At 41.7% G+C, this 26680-nt stretch overlaps 1 protein-coding gene across 2 annotated transcripts in view; it reads right to left on the bottom strand.

Annotated features, from left to right (window-relative positions):
- Positions 1–26680, bottom strand: part of LOC147032567 (plexin-A1-like) — a 424700-nt gene that overhangs the window by 170340 nt on the left and 227680 nt on the right. For both annotated transcript variants that reach the window (XM_085870308.1, XM_085870309.1), the window contains exon 13: positions 24836–25035. In XM_085870308.1, the coding sequence (XP_085726434.1) occupies positions 24836–25035 (200 nt within the window). The remainder of the gene's footprint in view (positions 1–24835; positions 25036–26680) is intronic.

Below are 26680 nucleotides of genomic sequence, written 5' to 3'. Positions count from 1 at the left end.
GGGATCGTGTATGGGATCTTTTTACAGTTTTTTCTTCATATTAACTTTGTTACTTCATTGGAATTTGCAATTTATTATTACTATCAAATTTTACCTCTTGCAAATATAAACGATCAATCGTCATTGATCGCTGCAGCACGGGGGCACGAATTTCACGAAATGTCAGCCACACATTAAGTCAAGAGGGCGCATTTATCGCTGCTTGTATAATATCCCGTACCACAAACGGGTTTTCATTAACAGACATGATATATTCAAGGCAGACTACGTTAAAGTTAACTTACCATAACTTCAAGAACTTTTCAAGCCGCCATGTTTCCCACGTTATGGTAACCGGAATGAATCGCTTTCGCTTCGTTCTCCGCCGTTTCGCGACGGAAATAACCGATGTTGCTTCCATTCCCCACCGTTCTATTTCGGGATTGACCGTTCTTGTGTCTGTCACGACCGTTCTTGCGTGTGGAATAAACGTATTGGTTTCGGTTATATCTGCTATTGCGACCTAATTACTGTGTTGGTTTCAATTTCGGCCGCTTTTTCATCAATTTTAGCTGTTTTTGTAACAAGAATGACGGGTTTTCATTTCGTCTGACACGTTGGCGTCCGTTTGTTAGGAGGGCCTGAATTATAGAAAGGTGAATAAATAACATTTGGATTTTGTAAATACGTAATCATTTCATCGATGTTATAACTTACAAATGAAGAAATGCGCATCTGTCAGTTGTGTGATATATTTTCGGAACAGTGCGAATGTTTTAACAACATTAAAAGCTTTACTAAAAATTAATTTGTTATAATTTCTACTGTAACAACAACAATTTATTCGTGGAATTCTTTAATTCAAAGGTAACTTACTTGCTGGAAGGTAAACGTGCAAAAAACGGGTCAAATAGGGTGAAATTATGGGTGTTTTTGGATGTTAGGTGAACATTGGGTCAGTTTGAACGCTGATTTTCTTGAATCCCGATTTAGCGCGACCCCACTTTTTTCTCGATTATATTTTATGGACCCCAACGATCGCGTTATAACGGGGCCACACTGCAGTTATTTATTATCATTATCAAGTATTATGTACTGCACATAATTGTATGTGTTATGCTGTACTTTTATACGACTGGTAGCGCCATGAGGGCAACGACATCACCAGGTGATAGGAATTTTTCAGCTCCATTATAATCTTATGGAACCACTGTCGTATATGCGGTCCATCATTGACCGAAACGTCGTAATGCGGCGCTTGACTGCATGTATATATATATATATACATATATATATATATATATATATATATACATATATATATATATATATATATATATATATATATATATATATATATATATATATATATATATATATATATAGTGTTACGGCTGTGGAAATTTGCAGACCACCATAAAGGACCTTCGATCAGTTATGACGATAAGTATATGTGCAGTTAGATTTCCCTACCGTTGTTTAGAGGGAATTTCCGTGTTCACCGGGCTGCGATCCTTTGAGATAGCCATTTTTCTTTTCTATAACATTATTTTGGACCAATCATCCCCCAACAACCAAATCACCACCACCAACATAATTCCCAAACAACTACAGCTCAACCACCACCACCTTCGCCTCTTTACCTCCACAACTCCACCCCGCAAACATCGCTTCACCGCCATTCTCAAACGACGCCCGCCATTAACCAAATCACCACCATCAACACCCTTCCCAAACTACCGCAGCAAACTCCCACCACCTCCGCCTTTCTACCACACGTCGTACCATGGGTTGTGAATGGGTTCCTTTCGCCTCGAAAAGCGGATCAGGAATGATTCACGCCCCCTTTTCATCCATCCAATGGCTGAGCATCAGGTGGTGCAGCCCTGCCTCCGAACCCGCTGTGATCCAGAAATTTGCATATACGCCCCTCCCTCGGCCTATATAAGCGCGAGCACAGCGCAGCTCGCGGCAGTTAAGTGGCAGTCAAGTCTGGAGTCGGTGGAGTGGAAGTCAAGCAGTGTCGGCGGGGCAGTCAAGTCTGGAGTCGGTGGACTGGCAGTCTGGAGAGGCGGGAGACGGGGCAGTCAAGTCTGCAGTGTGTCGGTGTCGGCAGTCTGGAGAATCAGGAGACGGGGCAGTCAAGTCGAGTGCAGTGTCGGCAGTCAAGTCGAGTGCAGTGTCGGCAGTCAAGTCGAGTGCAGTGTCGGCAGTCAAGTCGAGTGCAGTGTCGGCAGTCAAGTCGAGTGCAGTGTCGGCAGTCAAGTCGAGTGCAGTGTCGGCAGTCAAGTCGAGTGCAGTGTCGGCAGACGGCGGCAGTGTCGGTGGGGCAGAGTGGGGAGACGGAGCTCGAAGCCGACGGAAAAGGCAGACGGGGGCCGAACGCCGGAGAGAGCTCACCGGCCACGTCAGGGGCACGAAGCCAGGCGCAGCTACGCTGACATCGCAGCTTGCCCGCCATCGCGCCACGAGGGCGCGGGTAAGACCCTTCGGTCTCGTGGACCTGGCTGCTCATCCAGGTTCCACGCACATTTGGTCCACGAACCTGTCTGCCACCCTTGCCTTTGAGGGTGGCTTTTTCCTTTGCTTTTGTGTAAAAGCATGTGGTGGCGCGTCTTATAAGTAGAATTGTCGAAGTGTGCGTGCGAATAAAGACTTTATTCGTTTGTAATTCTTGCTTTCATTGCTTTCACTGTTATACGTGCATGATTTTCTGTATGGCTGTAAAATACGTGCTTGTCTGAGTGTGCAACAAATGTGCTTGTCGAACTGTTCCCTGTTTCGTTGCGTCCTTTCCCTTGTTTGAAAGTTCCATCTTGCATCACGGAAGGAATTGATCGATGGGTGTAAGCACCTAGTAAATAATCACATCCGTCGGAGCCGGTGATAACACCGCTCGGTTATCACTGAAGTACGAAACAGACCGCTTAAGCGGTTCGTATCCTAGGCCGGCCAGCGGCGAGGTACGATCGCCCGGTTAACTACCCGCGCAGGTACTTAGGTAGGTCGAGTTTGGCGAACAACCCTGTCCTGCACGGGTGGCCGATTGGCACAATTGTGGTGGGGTCGAAAGACCCACCCGTGACTAGCTCCTGGCGGTAGTTCCAAGGAGGGTCACGACTGAATTGTCCGTTCCGGTGGGCGACGCGGTCGCGATTTGAGTTACATGGCCGATCGCACGCCGGGCGGACCGAAATTCGTAACAATATATATATATATATATATATATATATATATATATATATATATATATATATATATACATACAGTAATGCTTGCACAGTACATGTATGATATATGGTCGGGATGGTTGGGATTACAACTTACATGTTAGAAGGGAACGAGGTGCATCCAACCAAAAAGTAACTGAAAAGTTAACCTTTTAATTATTAGATCCTTCCACCCCTGCTTCTTTCAGTACTCATGTCTGTTCATTAAAATATCAAGCAGTTTCCAAGCAGCACTTCACATCAGGGAAGGAAAGAGGGGAAGGGGAAGGGGAGGGGGGGGGGGTTCTGTGAAGAAATCAATTCTTTAACCCACTTTTATTTTTGAGTCAAGCAGATTCGATCTTTCTTTAACAGATGTGCAAAAGCTCAAACCAGCAAAGCAGGATGATGTTGCTTTTATGTGTTATATGAGAATGTCAATACGATGTGCCAGATGATAATGTCAAAATGGTGCATCGTTCCCTCTTCCAGCAACGCTGAGCATTTTACCATGAAGATTAAATATTTTCAAATAAAATAATACGCATCCTTTATTCTGACATAATCTATATCTCTGACTGATTGTGACAATTACAAAAACAGATTGAATTTACTTGTATGAAAATAAGATTCATCAAAACAATTGCTGTGTGTTTATATAGATTTGCAGACAGAAGGTTTCAAAAGTTGCAGGGGGCAAATGAGAGGAGAGGAGATTGGGCCATACTGTGTGCAGAGCGTTGGTGCTGCTAAATCAGTCTCCTTGGCTATTGGAGACAATCCTGGACGGGTCGCCACTCCGACACAGTATACCTGCATGCTGGCACTCATTTTGCCGACCTCAAAAGGATGACAGGCCGAGTTAACCCCACCTGGTATTAATTCAACAGCTGAGCGGGATTTGAACTCAGGACCCGAGGATCCAAAGCCAACCACCCTAACCATTAAGCCAACACCAGGCATGGGGACAAATGGAAATCTGTTAAATAATTTATGATCACCTGACGTGCATGGGGTGTTCAAAACATTCCACCAGTGAGATATTCATGATAGTTTAGGCACACCAAGATAAAGTATAATTGGAAATATTTATATTTACTTCCTAATTAAACATGCAATGCCCTGCCAGAATGAAATTAACATCCCTGATTCTTCACAGACTCTATTTCAATGATATGATATGAGAACACAATCAAATCGATTTAAGTATTTTGTTCCAGCTCTTGCACGTTACTTGGCAGTATTTGGTAGCGTGTCCTTTGGCATGAAATGGTGTTTGAACCTGTAAATGTATTGAATCAATGATATTTTCTATGACAGTCTGGTCTATATTTTGTTGCAGCTCTTGCGCATTACTTGGCAGATTTCGGGTGGTTTTTTCCCCAAAGCTCCCGATCCATATGTTCTCAGACATGTTCGATGGTGTTCATATCAGGACTCTGTGCTTCCCGAGGCAAGAAGCTAAGCTCACTCTGTGTCTTCCAAGCAGAGGTGCTTTTGTTCGTATGGCATGCAGCACCATATCCCTGCAGTAAATGTGTTCCATACTGCAAAATGCCTTGCTGGTATAGTGGTAACATGGTGTCTTGACTAAATCTTCCACGCATAAAGATGATCTTGTTTATCTTTAAGCTTCTTACTGAATCAGCAATGGTTTCTTTGAATGAAGCTTTGGAATATGCATCACATTCAAAAAGATTTCATCACACTGTTAATCTGTGAGATTCAAAGTATATAATTCTCCTCTCCGGCAAAGAAACAACAATGATCAAGTTTCCGACTGTCAGCCTTGAGCTTTGAAGGCACTTTTCCTTGTCAAATTAACACTTTCTAATGTGATACAAAGTGCGATGATTAATATCGTCATAATACAAATATTATCATCATGTCTTTCACGAAAATGCCTTTTAGTCAGGCCACAGGTTCCGGCCATTGCTCATTTTATCATCTACACTGTAATGCCTTGGGAGCGACAGGATGTCCACAATGATCAATCATTCCGGGCTCAGCAGGCAACCACGCGGCTCTGAACGGGATGCTTCAACAGCCAGGGTATCACTCGAGCCGTCCCCTTATGGCTCCTGGGCATGAGAACTCAAAACCCTGCACCCTCCCCCAGAATATATATATATATATATATATATATATATATATATATATATATATATATATATATATATATATATATATATATATATATATATATATATATATATATCTCTCTCTCTCTCTCTCTCTCTCTCTCTCTCTCTCTCTCTCTCTCTCTCTCTCTCTCTCTCTCTCTCTCTCTCTCTCTCTCTCTCTCTCTCCCTCACTCCCCCTCCACTGGCACTCCCCTCCCCTATTTCAGGCTGCCTCTCTTCTCAGCAGTTGAATTGAAAGTGAATTAATAAAAGTGGCAGTGCAGGGAATAAAAGTTTTCCCCTTTGCCGAGCAATGACACATAAACGTTCAATGACAAATGAGCAGTCATGAAGGAAAAGCATCCAGCAATTCCAGCTCAAAGGCTTTCCTCTCTCTCTTTCTTATTTTCTTTATTTAGTCAGTGGTGGAGGTTATGGTTTTAACTCTGTTTGCTTGTTTGCAGGATATCTCAAAAAGTTATGGAAGATTTGGATGAAACTTGTTGGACAGGTTGAGTCCGTAACAAGAGACTGAATTGATTAACTTTTTTGTCAAAATCCGGTCCGGATCCGGATACGAGAATTTTTTTGAACTTTTAAGTGGTTCTTCATGATTGAGAGATAGAGCCAAAAATGATATATAGAGGAGGATAGGATGATATTTCAAAACGTTTTGCATAAGTTATGACAAAATTTGGTGGATGAGTTGGTTAGGTGACAAGAACAAGCCAATACGATTTTGTTTGAAGGTCTGGATGGAGATCCGGCCTATCAGTGGGATACAAAACGTAAACTGTTTAGCCCAGCGGAGGTATGCGCTCAACCGAGTTCTCTCTCTTTCTCTAACAGCGAGGCTCATGAAGAGCAACAAATTTGGCTCAATAAGCAATGCAATGAATGAACAGGACAACAACAGATATATATATATATATATATATATATATATATATATATATAGAGAGAGAGAGAGAGAGAGAGAGAGAGAGAGAGAGAGAGAGAGAGAGAGAGAGAGAGAGAGAGAGAGAGAGAGAGAGAGAGAGAGAGAGAGAGAGAGAGACGGATGGATGAAACACTGAAATCAGTAAGTAAGAGGATTGAATTAGGAAGGATTCATGGGGGTAATAAAGATCATGGGTGAGTATGGGTGATATAACTTGATGTGGCAGTGTCGTTACGACATGCTTAAAGCTCTGGAGGGAAAAGTGGGAAAGAATAGCCTCTGAAAGGCAGTTTCATAGACAGGAGAAGTGAGAGGGATATAATATTATAATTAATTTTCAGGGTAGTAGTAGTAGTAGTAGTAGTAGTTGTAGTAGTGCTTTTGTTAGAATTGCCACAATTCTATTTAATATCGCTCGCTCTCCTCACCTCTGCTAGTACACGGTCAAGCAGCACCAAGAGAGAGAGGGAGGGGAAGAAAACAAGCTCGAATGAGCGAAGATCCTCGTCCTCTGAATGATGATGTCATAAAAACGAATATGACGTCATTGTGATGTTTCAGGTTTGTGATAAATTATCTGTGCTAATGCCGGGCTTGATTCCCGCAAACAAAATTCAAACAGCTTGACTCGTTTCGGAGATAATGGTATAGGCGATTTCCATTAGCGGCGATATTATGACGTCAACTTTATTTCCAGGAAGAATTTCCAAAATCGGAGATGGTTACTGCCTGCTCGTGGGCTTTCTGCATATACATGGCAAGTTTCATGAAGATCCGATGAAAACTCTGGGTTGTAAAACAAAAAATGTCAAAAAATAGATAAATTTATGTGACGTCATAGTGATGTATCATATGTGCGGTAATTCATCTCTGCTAATGCTCTGTTCAATTCCAACAAACAGAATTCAAAGAGCTTGCCAAGTTTCGGAGATAATTTTTTAGGCGATTTCCATTAGCGGAGATATTTTGACGTCATAACTTTTTTTCTAGAAGGAATTTTCAAAATCGGAGATCGTTACTGTCTGTGCAGGGTATTTTTTCATATATATGCCAAGTTTCAGGAGGTTTCGAGGAAAACTGTAGGCTGTGAAACAAACTAGTTTCAGAGATAATAGTATAGGCGATTTCCATTAGCGGCGATATTATGAAGTTAACTTTTTTTTCTAGGAAGAATTTCCAAAATCGGAGATGGTTACTGCCTGCGCGTGGGTTTTCTGCATATACATGGCAAGTTTCACGAAGATCCGATGAAAACTCTGGGTTGTGAAACAAAAAATGTCAAAAAATAGGAATGACGTCATAAAAATTGATATGACGTCATAGTGATGTATCATATGTGCGGTAATTCATCTCTGCTAATTCCCTGTTTGATTCCCGCAAACAGAATTCAAAAAGCTTGCCGAGTTTCAGAGATAATTTTTTAGGTGATTTCCATTAGCGGAGATATTTTGACGTCATAACTTTTTTCTAGGAGGAATTTTCAAAATCGGAGATGGTTACTGTCTGCGCAGGGTATTTTTACATATACTAGTATGTGCCCGTAAAAAAAAAATAAAAAAATAAAAAATAATAATAATAATAAATAAATAAATAAACCACACAGGCCGTTTCTTCGCTCTCACGTGCCTGTACGTGCGTACCCGGAAGTTCGATATTATTCGCAGTTACGATTATTCGCAATTTATTTTTAATACCCAATTATTCAATTAGCGCCAACGTATTTTACCTTTTCGCAATGTCGTGGCAAGGAAAAACAAAAAGAGAAGAGAAGTGAGAGAAAAAAACTTACTTCCTGGTTCGGAGCATACCAGCACTCTGATGTTCCCGAAATTTATACACCGTCTAATATGAAAACGATCATAACTTGGGCCATTGTGTTTATCTATAAATGCGCATAAGAAATCGAGAAATTATTAGAATACACGAAGTCATCACTCTCCGGAAGCCCGTACGTTGTAACCAATGGGGAACGCGGCTGAGGTTCCCTTCCCCATCGGCCATGCCCACGCAACAACGTGTCTTCCCATTGGTTGGTAAATAATTTGCCATAACTTGGGAAGCACTTGTCCGATTAATATCAAACCTTGAAAAGGCACATCCTCAGGTCCCCAGCAATATACCTGGCAAATTTCAATTAGATCGGACCAGTGGTTGTCGAGAAACAGCAGTCACACACACACACACACACACACACACACACACACACACACACACACACACACACACACACACACACACAGACACAGAGAGAGAGAGAGAGACGGATGGATGAAACACTGAAATCAGTAAGTAAGAGGATTGAATTAGGAAGGATTCATGGGGGACACACACACGTCACGAGGACACACACAGAGATTGCTGGAATTATAGATAGATATGCCAAGTTTCAGAAAGTTTCGATGAAAACTGTAGGCTGTGAAACAAATGAAACAAAAAACCAAAAATGTCAAAAAATAGGAATGACGTCATAAAAATTGATATGACATCGTAATGTATCATATGTGCGGTAATTCATTTGTGCTAATGCCCTGTTCGATTCCCACAAACAGAATTCAAAAAGCTTGCCTAGTTTCGGAGATAATTTTTTTAGGCGATTTCCATTCGCAGAGATATTTTGACGTCATAACTTTTTTTCTAGGAGGAATTTTCAAAATCGGAGATGGTTACTGTCTGTGCAGGGTATTTTTACATATATATGCCAAGTTTCAGGAAGTTTCGATGAAAACTGTAGGCTGTTAAACAAAAAAGTCCACAAGAACAACAACGTGAGTAAGACTTAGAGATCCTCCACGAGGATTTAAAAACAAATTACCAAAATGACACATTTATACGAACAAGAGCAAAGTGCCTTGTGGAGATATACTACAAAGTGCTTCGTTTGTGGGCCAAGTTTCCTTAAAGTTTTGAACAGTGTTACCATATTATGCAGTCTTATATCATGAGACAATGCGTGAGCGGATCAAGCCTTTCAGGCTCACAGCTCACTGTGTTCCACCATATTTCTCTCAATTTTTGCCTTCCTGGTTATATATATATATATATATATATATATATATATATATATATATATATATATATATATATATATATATATATATATATATATATATATACATATATATATATATATATATATATATATATATATATATATATATATATATATACATATATATATATGTATGTACATTGTTACGGCTGTGGAAATTCGCAAACCACCATTCAGGTCCCGTAGGTGAGATAACTCTAAGTACATGTGTAGTTAGCCCCAAACCCGTTGTTTAGAGGGAATTTATGTGATTCATTTGGGCTGCGACGCTTTGAGATAGTCGTTTTTCTGTTCTATCTTAATTTTGAACCAACCACGTCTCAACTGCCATAACCATCAAACCACCACCGATAAACCCTCCACCACCCTCACCTCTCTCCTTCTACAGCCATTCCCGCACCACCTGTGAACACTGAGCGTCGGGCTGTCTTGGGCTCGTTCAAGCGATACGCACCGAGCCGCGAGTGCAAATAGCGGCCTTTCCGAGGGAGAATTCGGATCAAGAATGCTACACGCCCACTTCTGATCCGTCCAATCAGCAAGCGCGGAGCGGCTTGGCCCCGCCTCCAGGCGCGTCCGTGTGAAATCGAAATATGCAAATTCTAGGATCAGGGGAGGTTCACGCCCACTTTTCCTCCGTCCAATGAGCGAGCGTTGCTCCACCCCCAAGCTCATCCTGATCCGGAAATTTGCATATTGGTTCTCCTGCCAGCCTATAAAACGCCGAGCGCAAGGCGAATCGTGGCAGAGAGTTTTGGCAGAGTCAGTTTTGGTGGCAGAGAGTGAGAGTTTTGGTAATAGAGTCATCAGGCGGAGTGTGGCAGCGGCGGAGTGTGGCAGAGAGTGGAGTCGGGTGGCGAAGGCGTCGAGTTGGGTTCTGCAGTCGGCTGAGGAGAGTTGTGGGAAGAGGCCAAGGAGCTCGGGTCCGAGGCGAGAAGGACGGCGGTCGGCGACGAGGTCGCGGTGGGAGATCGCTCGTCGCGGGACCTAAGCCAGCCAGCCATTCTCCCTCCCCCAGAGCATCAACAATTCCCCCTTTTCCCCCGCGCTGAGATAGTGCAACAAAGGGTGCCCTGTTCCCACCTTACTCCAAACGTCGTGCCAACGAAACCCGCGATGGAGCACGGAGTCGGGGCACAGTCACGCGGACGTCTGCGGCTCGTCCGTCAACGCGTCACGAGGACGGGGATAGGACCCACCCGGTCTCGCGGACGTGGCCGCTCCTTCAGGTCCCGCGCACATATTGGCCTACAGGCCCATCTGCCCCCTTGTCTATGAGGGTGGCTTCTTTCCTTTGCTTTTGAGTAAATGTGTGTCGGCGCCGTCTGTAAAGTAGAACTGTAGAAGTGTTGCTGTGTGTGCGCGTAGTTGGTAGTAACTCTGCGTCGTCGTTGCTTTTATTGTTTGAACTGCTACAGGTGCATTTTGACTGTTTGGCTGTATATGTGTGCTCTCCGTGTGTCGCGTAATAAATGTGCATTGTGTGAACTGTTTTCCAGTTTCGCTTCGTCTTTTCTTTATTGACCCTCCATCCTGCTTCACGTAAAAGGGTTCGTAGTGGGCTTAATACGCCCGATAATTAATCGGAACCGTCGAGGCCAACGATAACACTGCTCGGTTATCCCGATAGCACGGAACGGACCGCTTAAGCGGTTCGTGTCCGGAGTCGGCCTGCGGCGAGGTACGATCGCCCGGTCGACCATCCGCGCAGGTACTTAGGTAGATCGAATTTGGCGAGCAACGCCTCCTCTGGTACGACAGACCGGAGCCTCGTCCTGGTGGAGGAGTTGCTCTCTTCATCAAAGACTCTATTCCTCACTCTCCATGCACTGCTCTCACTCCCCCACACCCCCAGGAATACCTCTAGTAACGGCTTCCCCTCCACTCCCACCTCGTGTTTACATGTGTACTGTACCGTCCACCTAACAGTGATGACTCCATCTACACCTCACTATCTGAAAACATGGACCAACTTCTATCTTCTCGTCCAAACTCTCTCTTCCTCTTATGTGGTGACTTCAATTGTCATCACGCCAGTTGACTCGGCATGGGTACCTCTCTCACCTGCCATGGCACCTCGGCAAAAGCTTTCTGCGACTCATTGGGACTGACTCAATTGGTCAACTCCTGACCCGCATGTCAACCAATGGTACTCCATCTCTTCTGGATCTGATTTTGACAAATTTCCCTGAAAACATCTGCTTTTCTTCCTCTGCTCCAATCGGTTCTCCTGACCATGTCCTTGTCAAAGTGGACATCTCTCTGGCTGTTATCAGAGAACCATCTCAGCGCTGTCATGTCTGGCATTTCACTCAGGCTGACTGGCAGGGTCTCCAAGCAGCCATCAAACTTCAAGACTGGTCTCCTATTGTGACTTTCTCCAACATCAACTCATCCTGGGAATTCTTTCAAAGAAACTTTCTCTCTCTCATACACAGATTTATCCCTTCTCGACTTCAGTTGTCCTACCCTTCCTGCCACCCATCGTTCACTGAAGCTTGTGGCGAGGCAGTTGTCCTGAAACAACTTGCCTTTGCCTCATGGAAAGCAAACCCAACTGAGGGTAATCTCAATTCGTTCCATAAATCTCGGAAGAAGTGTGTATCTACCCTCAGGAGAGCCAGAAAACATCTTTCTAATCTCAAGTCTGAACTCTCAAACCTCTCTCCCTTATCCAAATCCTGGTGGTGTCTAATCAAATCTGTTTCTGGTGTATGTTCCCCCTTCATCCCCTCCCATACCTCAAATGGCCGCACTGCTGATACTACACATGAAAAGGCTGAATGCCTAATCTCGGTGTTTGTATTGAAATCTTACGTCCAAAACCCATTGCTTTCTGTACCCACCTTACCCAGTCACACTCAACTGTCCCTGGACTCTGTATCCTTTTCTCCTGACAAGGTGGAGAGCTTGCTGTCAAACCTCGACTCAGATTCTGCAACCGGTCCAGAAGGCATCAGCCTACGAGTCCTAAAAACGTGGTCTTCTGCTCTTGCTCACCCTCTCTCTGTTCTATTCACGCTCTTATTTGCTCAAGGTCATCTGCGATCTACTTGCAAATCAGCAAACATCATTGCCCTGCATAAAAAAGGTGCAAAAACAGATCCCTGCAACTACAGACCAATCAGCCTTCTCCCAATAATCACCAAGGTTATGGAATCCATCATCGCTTCAGACATTAAATCCTTCCTCTTCTCCAATGGCTTGATTTCTGATCATCAATTTGGTTTCAGACCAGGTCACTCTACCCTGGATATGCTGCTTCTGCTCTCCCAACAATGGATGGAGGTCCTCAATGCCAGACATGAAATCAGAGCCATATCCATAGACATATCGCGTGTTTTTGACATGGTCTGGCACCCTGCCCTGCTCGCCAAACTCTCTTCCTATGGTATCCAATGTCATCTCCACTCATGGCTCGCAGACTTCCTCTCCTGTCACAGCCAATGTGTTGCCCTTAATGGAGTTCTTTCATCCCCTCTTCCTGTCCAGGCTGGAGTTCCTCAAGGCAGTGTTCTGGGCCCTGTTCTTTTTATGATTTCCATCAATGATCTCTCCGACTGGAAAATCTTCTTTATCTCTTTGCTGATGACTCCACCCTCGGCCGTACAATCTGTCATCCCTCAGAATGGCGAGCAGCATCTTCTTCACTCTCTGCAGATCTGGGTAAAATCACAAACTGCTCAAACACGTGGAACATGTCTTTCAATCCTGACAAATCTCACACTCTTTCTATGTCTCTCCGACAGGACCGTTTGGAACCCCCCCCCCCCATCTACTTTCTCAACAATCTTCTGGAAGAACTCCTTTACTTTCTTTCAAGCTTCTGGGTCTCACTATCTGCCATGATCTTTCCTGGAAAAGCCACATTTCCAACCTCGCCTCCAAAGACAATTGCCGACTGGGAATCCCCCATCGTGCAAAGTCCTTCCTCGGCCCACCTGAGCTCCTTACCACATACAAAGCTTTCTACTGCAGCCTGATGGGGTACTGCTCTCCCCTCTGTGCTGGTGCTCCTGCCTCTCACCTTTCTCGGCTTCACGCTGGGGAAACCAAGGCATTTCGGATCATTGGTATCTCCCACGATGAGGTTGAGCCTTTGGGCCTCTCACTCTCTCACCGCAGGCAGGTCGGTGGTCTTTCTGTCTTCTACCGTCTCCTCGCCAGTCTCACACCTCCCCCCTTCTCTGTTTGCGATTTGTCCCCACAATATTTCCGCAGGGCGCTCAAGGTCCGCTAACAATCCCCTTCTGGTAAAACTACCAAAATCACGAATTGCTGCTCACCTTCACTCTCTCATTCCTCTTTTTGCCCACCTTTGGAATAAACTCCCTCACTGTGTTAAATCCCATTCTTCCCTGCAGGCCTTCAAAACAGCTGTTCACCTCCACCCATCATCGTCCCCCATCCAAATCATTGATCTTTTCTACCCCGTCAATCCACCCCAAACCCACCTCCTTCAAATTCCCTGCTTTCTTTCCTCAAAGTCCCTGTAGTGTTCATCTTGTGTACCCTATGTTCCCCTCCTTATTCCTCTCCCTTCCACAGATCTCCTAATGTCTCTGTTCCCCACTGTTTTGTCCTTCCCACACCCCTGTTGCGTCATTCCCCCCTTGCTGTGCATTGTGTATTAGCTCTCATTCAAGCCTTGACAAGGTTTTCAAAAAAAAAAATTGAGTGTGAGAAATCATGAGAGAAGAGGAAAAAGTGATCAAAGAGGAAAAATATTGTGAGGAGAGAGGAGTATATTATATTTGTGGTAATGCTGCATGTTAACCATCATAAAATCGCTTGAGGAGTACTATATTCTACAGACAGACGACTTAACACTGGTACCAACATAGCCATAAGCGAGTTACGCGTAGGTCGAACGGTTGTAACTCAGCATCCTTAAGGCCCAGTCACACCTTGACGTTTTAGCCAGCTTATGCCGATTTTTGAAAAATTTGTCTAAAACGCTGGCACACGTCGAATACGTTATGGGTAAGTTTTGGAAACATTGAGAGCACACTGGAAAACACTGCCATACGTCATAGTACGCTGGCTTTCATCGTTGTACTTTGTGGTTGTCCTCAAATTTTAACATGCTTGAAATTTTACAACTTATGCCAGCGTATGACTTACAAGTTCCGCTACGCTGGCCATAAGTTGTAGGCACGTTATGCGATCGTTGACACACGTCGACACACGTTAATTGTAAGTTAATCATAAGTTGAAACACGTCGAGGTAATGGTTAATGTCAGTGCTCCAGACTCCACAGGGTTTTTTTTTGTTTTTTGTTTTCTTCGGTATGACGGTGATGTTGACACTTCAATTTCTAGTGCGGTTATGATTCAAATCGTTGAGCGGCAGCCTATTAATTATATTATAACCGCGCTAGAAATCGAAGTGTCAACATCACCGTCATACCGAAGAAAACAAAAAACAAACAAAAAAAACCCTGTGGAGTCTGGAACACTGACGCTAACCATTACCTCGATGTGTTTCGACTTATGAGTAACTTACAAGTAACTTTTGTTGACATGTGCCAACAATCGCAAATCATGCGTACAACTTATTCCCATCGCATGCGGAACTTGTGAGGCATACGGCAAGTACGTCGTAAAATGTTTAACACGTTTAAAATTACAAGACGTACTCCACTTACTACGACGTATGATAGCGTACTTTAGCGTTCTATTCACGTATACCAAACTTACCCATACCTTATTCGACGTGTGCCAGCGTTTTAGACGCATTTTTCAGAGGTCGGCATACGCTGGCAAGATCACCAAGGTGTGACTGCAATGTTGACACTTCCATTTCTCCGGCGGTTATGATTTGAATCATTGTGCGGCAGCCTTTTAATAGGCTACGCCACGTGATCGTCGGCGATACGTGCAGCGCGCTATGCATAAGTTAGACTATCGTTGGGCATAGGTTGTGAACGCCGACAACAGGCTAAGCATTCGTTGGTATAAGTTATCTATAAGACAACGAAACGGTCTGTGTCTGTAACTAATATGTTATGCATTCGACCAACTTGTTATGAATACGTCCGAATCTTTTAAAAAAACATCAAAAGTTCAGCGTAAGCCAGCGTTTTACATACATTTGGATACGTTGCCATTGCTGGCTAAAACGTCAAGGTGTGACTGAGCCTTTACCACCGAAACCATGTCTATTAATGTATAAATAACTGGAACACGGGAGTCAGCCATTAGGCCCACCAAGCCTGTGCAGTTGTTGCTAATCTATGGTTGTTTGTCAATGCTTTATCCTTTTTAAATGCTGAGCATCAAGCAAGGAAGTAGCACATACCATTTTTTAAAGTCTTCGGTATAACTTTGCCAGGGTCAGGTTCGAACCACCGACCTCGCAAACTCAGATCGGACACTAACCATTATGCCACTGAGTCTGGTATGCGCAATCTGTGAGGAGAAAACAACCACGAGTTGTCTGAGGAAGAAGAGAGAAAGATTGGCATCGTGACCATACAAAGCGTGCACGTTCCTATCAAACTTTTGTGCAAGTCAACGTAGTCACTGACTTTTGACCTGACCTGGAGAAAAAGGTAGTAGATTGCAAAATATGCAAGGAAATGCAAAAAGAAAGCAGCACATTGGTGTGACGTCACTGGTACCCAGAGTACCCCAGGAAATGATGGAACTTCACCAAAGTTAAGTCACTGTGTTTGTCTTGTCTAACAGTTATGTGTTATGTTGTGTATGTTCTTCTGTATGTCCATATGTGTGGCAGCTCCACTACAAGCCTTAGATCATGTTAAAAAAAAAGTAATGCAATTAATTTCTTTTCAAGATAATTTTGAGCTAATTAGTAGATAATAAACATATTGTATATTTAAACACAATTTGTTGATCTCGTGGGGAAGCTGTTCAATTTAATCACCGGTCTCATCAAAATATGCTGCCTCTGTGGACCACTGTATTCTCTGTGGGGCAGTGAGGTTTTGGTCTTACTGGTTTTGGTCCATTTGTGTTTTTCTTTGTGTCATTACTTGACACTCAAATTCCTGAAAGACATGGAGGCACTTTCACATGGCTTACTCATATGTGCAAAAATATTCCTGACTAGGACACTCAGTAGAGCGCATACCTCTGCCATGCAATGCCTGATGCGGTGGAAGATATCGAGCCCAAAAACTTTTTGAAATATCATTTCACATACCGTTTTTGAGACCGATCTCTCATTGGTGAAGGATCACTTTTAAAATTCTAGAAGTCGGATCCCGATCCGGATATTCACCAAAATCTAATTCGTTCGTCCGTGTCACACACCAAACCTGTCCACAAATTTTAATCCGGATCCGTCAACAACTTTTTGAGATATCCTGCACACAAACAAACAAATGAAATTGCTCGTTGAGCAAGGAATTGCCGGAATAACTTTGTCATATCTCCATGATCTCTGAAAAAACAAAAACCTGGAAATCAATTTGGTTCTTATAAGTCGATAGTGCTACTATTTAATGAGTTACATCACTTAGTTTAGTCATGATCATAACTTGGAAGTCAATCGGACTTGAAATGGCGTTTTTATCGCAATTTGAAATTTTTGACCCGACCCCCCTGACATTCGACCCCCGACCGCTAAGAAGGGTGTGGGTGTGACACCCCAATGAGACATATGGTTGGATGCAGAATTGGAAGATGCACATTTTGTATTTGGTTTGAAGTCGATACGACCATTTTAGCAGATGTTATTGCGAAAATAACAATTTCGGTTTTTCGGTGACCTTGACCTTTGACCTAGATTCACCAAAAACGACAAGTGTCTAAGTTGGACCATGGCCGACGTCTGTACCCAGTTTGGTCATGGTCGCTGAAACGTTGTGGCTGCTACAGGGTAAACAAACACACAAACTAACAGACAGACACACAGAATGACACACAACCGACCAACATAATTGCCGAAATCCGAAGGATTCCGGCAATTAACAAACAAACAGGCACACAAACAGACAGAAAGGGGTGAAAACATAACCTCCTTCCACCTTCAGCAGCAGAGATAAATATACTTGTCACTTGTAACTTGGTACAAACAATGTTACATTGTAAATATCCTGGGTGTTTGCAGATAAAAACGTGATGTTTTTGAATTTATTCCTGTATGTCATCTGACATCTCAAGTATATTTGCAGCATACATCATTATTCAGCATGAAGATGAAATTAAGAGTTTAACTTGGCATGCCTGTCAATGACACTAATTGGTTCACGAGCGCCAGCCAGAGTGACCACTATATTCGTTATGTGTCTGTCTGTCTGTCTGTCTGTCTGTCTGTCTGTCTGTCTGTCTGTCCCGAGCATAGCTCCGTGGGTTTTGATCCGATCCTGATAAAATTTGGGTGGGAGGTTTATATCATGATCTAGTTGTGTTTTCCTGAGAATGGGCGTGGTGCACCCATTATGGGCGGAGCCACGCCAAAAAAACATGTGTTTTTAGGGGGTAGCCGATTTCAATTTGCATCTTCTACTAGGGGGTTTGTCGAATCTGACAGGGGTTTCGGTATTTGGTTAGCCCAATGGCACCTGCATAGCCCCACGGAGCTCGATTTTTCATTTTCGTCCCAAGGTCAAGGTCAAGGTCACAAACTTAGAAAATGTCAAAAAAAAATCAATAAACTGGGCATTGAGCTCCTTGGGTTTTCAACTATTTCGAATGAAAGTTGGTATGCAAGTAGTGCTCTTTGAGTACTGAAACTTACATCATTTACGTTTTTCCCGATTCCCGCCAGTTTGCTCATGGCGTCCCCTCGAAGGTCAAAAAATAAAAAAGGCGAACCGTGTACATTGCTTGTGAACCATCGCCGTCTCCAGACTTGTCTATATTATAAAAGGAGCCGTGTCTGACTGTCTGTTTGTTGTGTGATAACTTAAGAACAGATAACGGATTTCAATGAATCCAATGATGATGGATTCAGGGAACTCTTGCGAAGGTTTGTGATGAAAAAAAATGGTCGGTTTGTGCATGGGTATACATGGGCACACGTGGCAAAACTGCAAACGCCAACTTCCGACATTGGTTATCCCCACACGGAAGGCAGGATCTCCCAGAACTCCTTTTTTTGTTAACTTGAGAACGGATTAACAGATTTCAATGAAACCAACCAGATGATGGATTCAGCGAACTCCCAGGAAGGCTTGTGATGGAAGAAAAAAAAGGAAGGAAGTTTGTGTATGGGTACACGGACACACATGGTGAAACTGCAAATGCCAACTTGTGATTCTGGTTATCCCCGCAAGGAGGGCAGGATCTCCCAGGAATTCTTTTTTGTTACTGCCCCATAGATTAGCCATCACAGTAAAGATTGGTATTCCCATCAGCGAAGCGATGGGTCTTACATGCTAGTCTGTACTATAAGAGAAATGTGTGTCTGTCTGTCTGTCTGTCTGTCTGTGTCGCCATTCTTCTCAGAGATGGCCATACAGATCTTCAACAAACTTTCAAGGGTTCATCAGTGAGTATATTATGAGACAGAGTGTTTTAGGCAAAAAAAAACTTTTTGAAAAAAAAGTTAGATTTTTTTTTAAAAAATCATTCTATTATCGTGCCTAAGCCTTTGTAGCAATGTGAAAGGTAATATTAAATGATCCCCGATCCCATTCCTTAATGGGTGTTGGGAAGTGTTTTAGGCCCCCCACAAAAAATGGGGGAAAAAATTGATTTCTTCAAAATGCCAACAGGATTAGAACAGCACAGGGTAATGCCAGGTACGCTTGCTAGTGCTAAATAAGCCTGTTGAGGGAGTATTTAGAGAAGAAGACTAATAGGAAGAATAAAGATAAGCGGAGGAACACAGTAGAAGAAGATGAAGAGTACCTATAAAATTGTAGTTGTACATACAATGCAAGGACATTAAGAATAGGAGGAAGAATAAGATTAAGCAGAAGAAGAAGAAGAAGAAGAAGAAGCAGAAGAAGAAGAAGCATATAAATAAGGAGAAGAGGAGGAGGAATATAAAACAAATTAAACCTGCACAGTAATGTTTTTGTTGCAAAAAAAATCCTGGAGATGGTCAAGCATAACAAACCAGTCTGGACAATGATTTCTAATCAAAGCAGAAGAAAACTCAAGCAATCTTTGACGTCATGACGTCACCAGATATGCTTCTGCCCAAATTATTACATCATTATACATACTTGCACCAAGTTTGATTTAAATCCCTGAACCCATATTTAAAATATTAAATAATTCTGGCTGCCAGACCATGCGTCCAATCAGGTAAAAATTAAAACACATATTCCCCATGACTACTAGATAATTTCTGTGACGTTTCACATCGATTGATGAAGCAGTTCAAGAGAAAGATTTTTAAAATAATTTCCTTTAAACAAATATGGCTGCCAGACCATGTGACCTACTCATTATTTGTGAACACCCTGGTATCCCCAAGGCTTGCGGAACATGCAAGTTAAGTTTCCTCTCGATCTGTCAAGCCGTTCTGGAGAAAAACATTTTAAAATGTTAATTTTTCAAAAAATCGTGGCTGCCAAACCATGTGACCTATGACGTCAAAGCTGGAGAACTTTTTGTTCCTCATGGATAGGCGATCATCCCTGTAAAGTTTCGCCTCAATCTGTTCAGCTATTACAGAGAAGAATATTTTTGAAGGTTTTATGTTAAAAACAATATGGCTGCCGAACCTCGTGACTGATAACATCATCAATTTTTTTTGCCAATTATAATTTAGCCCAAGATGACCCTCAAACATTTTCATACTGATCGGATGATGCATTTGACGTATGCAATTATGACGTCATAATGAAGCCACATATGACTTCAAAAAATCGCACTTGTTTCCCATTGGAAGTACATCACATGTACCAAAGTTTCAATTTTTTTCCATGGAGCAGTTTTGACATACAAAGGTCCAAAGGCTGTCACACCACATGACCTATGACATCATAGTTATCCCAAAAACATTCTACATGAGTAGTCGCATCTATGGTGAAAATTTCATGAAATTTCTATGGTGAAAAAAAAAAACATGCCACCCCGCTTCGATACAACCCCTTTGATCGGACCTGAGCCACGACGTCCTGCATATCATATCAAATTCAGACTGGGTGGCCGATCACATATTTGGAGTTTCGAGTTGATCGGATAAGGCTTTTGGTCCAACATGGCTGTGAGACCATGTGACCGATGATGTTTAAATTTTCAACTAATATTCCCAAGCTGAGTCAATCATATTAAAAAAATAATAATAATTCTCTGAAACCGCCTAGCTTTTCGATGTGATACTCTGCAGTGATGATCCACTACTGTTGCTGAAAATACTTTATTTAACAATGACCTCACCAGTCACATGATATGGCAGCCACGTTGGTTTTAAGGGAATAATTAAAAAATTATTTCTCTGAAACTGTTTAACCTATCAACACTAGACTTTGCAGTTATGATCCACTGCCCTTGCTGCATATACTTGACTTTAAAATGATGCCATCACTCATCAGTCACGTTATGTGGCAGTGACTTCACCAAAACATGTAACCTATGGCATTGAAAATTTGGACTCTACCCATTATTTGGTCGATCACATGTGTGAAGCTTTTGTTTTGATTAGATAAGGTTCGTTTTTCTCTACAATATGGCTGCCACACCGTGTGACCTATGACATCATTTCCACACTGTATGCAGCTATAGTGTTCGATGACACTTAGTAAATTTTGCTTTGATCGGATAAGCGGTTCCAGAGAAAACATTATTTAATATTTTTCTTCAATCCAATATGGCCACCGAACCACGTGACTTATCAATTATTCTTTATCACCCCAGTGTCCCCAAGGCATGTTGAATAGGTGTGTGAAGTTTCCCCCCAATCTGTTCATCCGTTCTGGAGAAGATTTTTGAAGGTTTTTGGGTAAATCCACTATGGCTGCCAGACCATGTGACCTCTGGTGTCATCGTGAGCATACTTTATTCACAATGACGAGTCGATCATTTATATGCAGTTTCACTTCGATCTGTGAAGCAGTTTTGGAGAAGAAGATTTTTTTTTTCCTTTAAAAACAAACAAACAATACAGCTGCCAGTCCACATGACTGACAATGTCATAAATGTTTTTTGTCTGTCAACCAATCTATCCCGAGATGAACCTCACAAATTTTCATACTGATCAAATGCAGCGTTCTACGTCTCAAAAATTTGACCAGAATACCGCTTCACTAATGATGTCATCGTCAAATCACACTTATTCCCCATGCAGAGTAGTTTCCAGATGCCAAGTTTCATTTATTTCCTTGTTGGAGATACAGATTAGTTTAGGAGATACAGAGGACCATTTTTCCCCTGTTTTTCCAACATGGCTGCCACCCCATGTGACCTGTGATGTCATAATTATGATTAAAAATTTCTGCATTAGTAGTCGCATCGATGGTGAAAATTTCCTGTCAATCGGATAAGTGGTGACAGAGAAAAAAAAAGAGAAAATTCGCATGGACAAAGGTATGGACGGACGGACAACCCGAAAAAATAATTCCACCGGCGACAATTTAAAAAAGCACCATAAAAAGACTGGTTCTTGATTCAAATGAAGCTGCAGTGTTTTGTGAGACAAGCGACTCATCTCGACTCATTAAGACAGTCACTGAGTGCTGAGAATAAAAACGAATAACATCGAGTTGCACTATTATCGGTGTCATAGCAATTTTGCTCCAACAGAATGCTTCACAAGTCTTGAAATGTTCCCTTTTGAAAAGGGAACATTATTTCTATAACTGTTTTGGAAATTTATTTACTCGGACAACTGTTGGCATATTCTCTCTAATGAAATTTTTGTTTTCAAGTAGGAGCCATAGGTCATGTTTATAGTTGGGTGAAAGTTTTTATTGTATTTTTGGTTTAGCTTCTATCGTTTCTGGCTCGCTATCAGTAAAGTAAGTAGAAGCTGACATTTTTGACTAATCACAGATCGCGGATAGCTGTGTATGACATTCATAATTGATAATGCTTTATGCTAAAATATGAATGCTTCCTGATCACTCACGTGCAACCTCAGAGCTGAGCAAGTCAATTACAATTTGGTGTATATATGCTGCTAATGGGACAAATCAAAGAATAATAAAGAAGGTTCAGCTGAAAGTGGCAATTTCACACATTGACAACTGTAGCTTGAAGTGCACGTAACAGGAGTGCATACTGGTTACCCGTTCTGGATATGCGCCTTCCTGCTTAGCTATGTCATCCAGGTCATTGCATTGGTTACTTTGCTACAGCGTCATTTCCAACAACGGTTGGGCATGTATAAGGGAGCATCACTTACAAGTAAATCAGGAAGTAACTCAGAACAAGCATCTGAGTGAACATGTACACCAGTAGGCATCTACCTTCATTGCTCAGCTCTCCTGAGTGTCATCAGTATCCTGATGACATCAGTATCCTCAGGAGAGGGCAGCCAGGACCACAGGGCCCCTTGAGGAAAGCCATATGGCTTGTGACAATCACAGCTTGACTGAACATAATAGTAATCCTTCCTTGTCAAAGACCACATGCCTGAGAATGAACTACGAGGTATATCAGCAAAGGTCAAAGAGAGACATGGAACTTTCATACTAACAACAGTGACCACATTGTGCCACCAATATTTATTACAATGATGGGTACCCTGTTACCCAAAACAAAATAACTCTTGCAATTGGGGATACGCAATAAGATGCAGAATTAACTTGGATCGGATTAGAAAAAGAAGCAATCATATTTATACATTGCTATGTATAAATAATTAGATGTAATAGAAAAGAGTAAACACGTTTTTAACAACAATCGAAAGCTCAGGGAGGAGATCGTTCGTATGCGGGACAAGGAATGAAGATGATTTTGGTGTGCATATTCATGCAATGCAAGGACATCCTCACTATAATTCACGGACCAGTGTTTGTGTGTTTGTTTGGGTGTTTGTGTGTTTGTTTGTCGCGCTACTCCTCCTACAGTTCTGGGCTGATGACATCAAGACTTAATACATAGAATCAGCATGACCCCAATATGTGCAGAGGGGTGTTTTTATCTTTGCTGATGGTTTTGGAGGGGAGGAAGGGGGGGGGAGAGGGATGCAAATTCTCGATGTGAATGTGTGTCGTGTAGCGTACAGTATTCCTGTCCCCACGTTTTCCATTGGGTGAGGTGTTTTGAATTCTAAGCAGTAGATATGTTTTTGGTTCATGAAGGTAACCTGGGTTAATTTTTTTTGCCTATATACAGAGCTGTCGGTTCTCTATACACCGCTCAAATAAAGGTATGTATCAGAAGAACGTGTATGCTTCAGAAGAGGTACTCTGCGAGTTATAAGAAAATGTGAAAACTCAACAAACAAATCTCAATATTGCTCTTTAGAAATCAACATATGATAAATAATTTGAACCCAGACACCCCTAAGCATGAGTTATGTGCTCAGCATGAAATTCCGAAAGGTCAATCCAAAGAGTAGTAAAAAATAACAATCAACAACATTCACAATGGCACAATAATAAACAGTAGTAAAAAAAATGAAATCAGAAAATTTAAAAATTATTCCTCAACAACAAAATCAACACACATATATGAATACATAAATGTACATAATTATGCATGGAACAAGATTTGCAAATAAAAGGCTTCTAAAGTCGATGTTGGCCGACTGAAGTTGCAGTTAGCAGTGGAGCAACTGACACTGCTTTATGGATTGGGCAATTTTGTATTCTTTACATACTCAAACAAGCCAGAATTCATATTTAATTTTGATATCTTTCTTTCCAGTTACAATTTAAATATCTCATTAACTGTGTAATGGATGACGAAATAGGGTGGAAATGTGGCAGGCACCCTGTTATTCAAGAACCGTGCCACAAGTGCTGGTGTGGCACAGTAATACAGCATCATAATTTCCAGTTAAGAGGTGCTGTGCTGCGTGTGTGTGTGTGTGTGTGTGTGTGTGTGTGTGTGTGTGTGTGTGTGTGTGTGTGTGTGTGTGTGTGTGTGTATATATATATATATATATATATATATATATATATATATATATATATATATATATATATATATATATATATATATATATATATATATATATACATAAATATATATATATATATATATATATATATATATATATATATATATATATATATATATATATATATACATAAATATATATATATATATATATATATATATATATATATATATATATATATATATATATATATATATATATATATCTCCTCACACCATATTATTGAAACTGATAACAAGAAATATTACAAAAACAAATGATTTCTTTATGAGAACTAGAACATGAGCTATCCAATTATAAGTACAATGAGAAACACCTGAATCAACATAAAAATGTGATATGAACTGCATTGCAGTAAAAAAAAAATATATATATATATATTAAAACCCAAAACAAAGAACCCTGTTTTGCTTTCTCTCCTAAAATGCAAGAAGATATACCAAATGAAAACTAATACAAAGGAAAATAAACCACAAACAAATTACTGAAGCAGTTGCATTAAGCAAACAAAGAAGATGTGGTGACAAAAGTAAAGCAGCACACCTGGGTGATGCGTGGGTAGGGACAGCGAGTATCAGGTGTACGGGCACGCAGCCAGGTACCAGGCGGTGTCACACATCGGGATGCCAGTGTGCAGCGCCCAGCTTCACCCACTGCTGAGCACCAGCCACATTCAAAACGACGATCAGCCCTGAGGCAAGCACCGCAGCTTTCGCCCCACACCGTGCACTTATACAGAAGGACTGGCAAAGTACAAAAATGTCTGTCTGAACATCATAAGATTTCAGTCATTTGCACAATGAAAGTTCCAAACTGTTATTTTGAATGGCAATCATGCTGGTGGGTGGTTTTAAGAGAGCTGTTGGTATAAGTGGTTAATATCATGTTGCAGAGAGTTTGGAAGAATAAAATACCAACATTGTGCACAACAGTCCCAATGACTGCGATGACAATGAGGCTCCTAAACAATCTTCACGAAATAATTATTTTCCATAATGAAATGGTTCAGATGAGCAAATACCAATTAAGAGGCAGAATAAGTTCTGGCTAGATTTGCCTATGCAACAGACATAGAGGTGTGTGTGTGTGTGTGTGTGTGTGTGTGTGTGTGTGTGTGTGTGTGTGTGTGTGTGTGTGTGTGTGTGTGTGTGTGTGTGTGTGTGTGTGTGTGTGTGTGTGTGTGTGTGTGTGTGTGTGTGTGTGTGTGTGTGTGTGTGTGTGTGTGCGCTTTTTATTCATATGCATTCACTACTTTAACAGCACAAATTATTGCAACATTCTTGTGGGACCAGCCAAGGAACGTTTGTGTCCTCAGTCTTAAACAAACTGGCTGGATGGAAGGTGGCAGGAATTTAGAATTCAGCCAGGGTACTGGAAATGGACTACTCTTTGCCAAAAACACTGTCCAAACCCCATATGCATTCTAATATACTTTTATTTCTCAGAACCAGTTGTCTTCCCGCATGTGAGCAACCACCAGTCTCGGCTTCATTTGCATGATCTTCGGTTGATTCCAACATATATATATATATATATATATATATATATATATATATATATATATATATATATATATATATATATATATATATATATATATATATATATATATATATCTTATATATTATTTCCGAGTTTGTGGTTTCGTGTCGCGCTATCTTCGACTTTGTTCTACGCTCGAGTAACGTGATATTCGGCTTACATTATCTCAAAGACCATATGAGGTGCATGGTACAAAAAAAAGTAAATAAAATGGTTCTGAAACAGTGAAATCGTATTCCACTTACTGCATTAAAGTAAAATTACTACTGATACTCTGCATCAGTTCCTTTCTCAAACACACCCACCCCAACATGTCACGCAGAGCGCGGGTTATGCTAGTATGTATATATATATATATATATATATATATATATATATATATATATATATATATATATATATATATATATATATATATATACATATATTGTTGCGGGTCAGGGGTCGGCTGGGAAGACCACGGGTGGGGGGGGGGGAACTATCTCGGGTTCCCACCAGACTCCACGGAATTGCAGGCCATCGCATACGGATAATTCCATGACGCGGCGGGTCGCTAACCAACCGTGAACGCCAATAACTCAACCACGTGACTTAGGGTCCTCCATCTAGTTAATCTGGTTACCTAAAAATAACCACATGATCTAATTACCGGGGGACAAGCCCTCGGTACACCTTGTCCGAACCGGATCACTTTACCAGATCAGATGCAGCCGAGCAACACTGCCAAGAACGTACCAGCTATAAGGAATGGATCGTTGGGAATAAAGTCTCGGCTAAGTTAGGATACAGACCATGCTGGATCAATGAAAGAAAATACAAAAACGAGCTGGGAACATTTCTCCAAAG

Source organism: Eptatretus burgeri, chromosome 2 (assembly GCF_056783735.1).
Source record: "Eptatretus burgeri isolate ZD-2024b chromosome 2, Ebu_testis_v1, whole genome shotgun sequence".
NCBI lineage: Eukaryota > Metazoa > Chordata > Myxini > Myxiniformes > Myxinidae > Eptatretus > Eptatretus burgeri.
The sequence above is the reverse complement of the archived record's forward strand: the minus strand, read 5'-3'. Positions and strand labels throughout refer to the sequence as shown.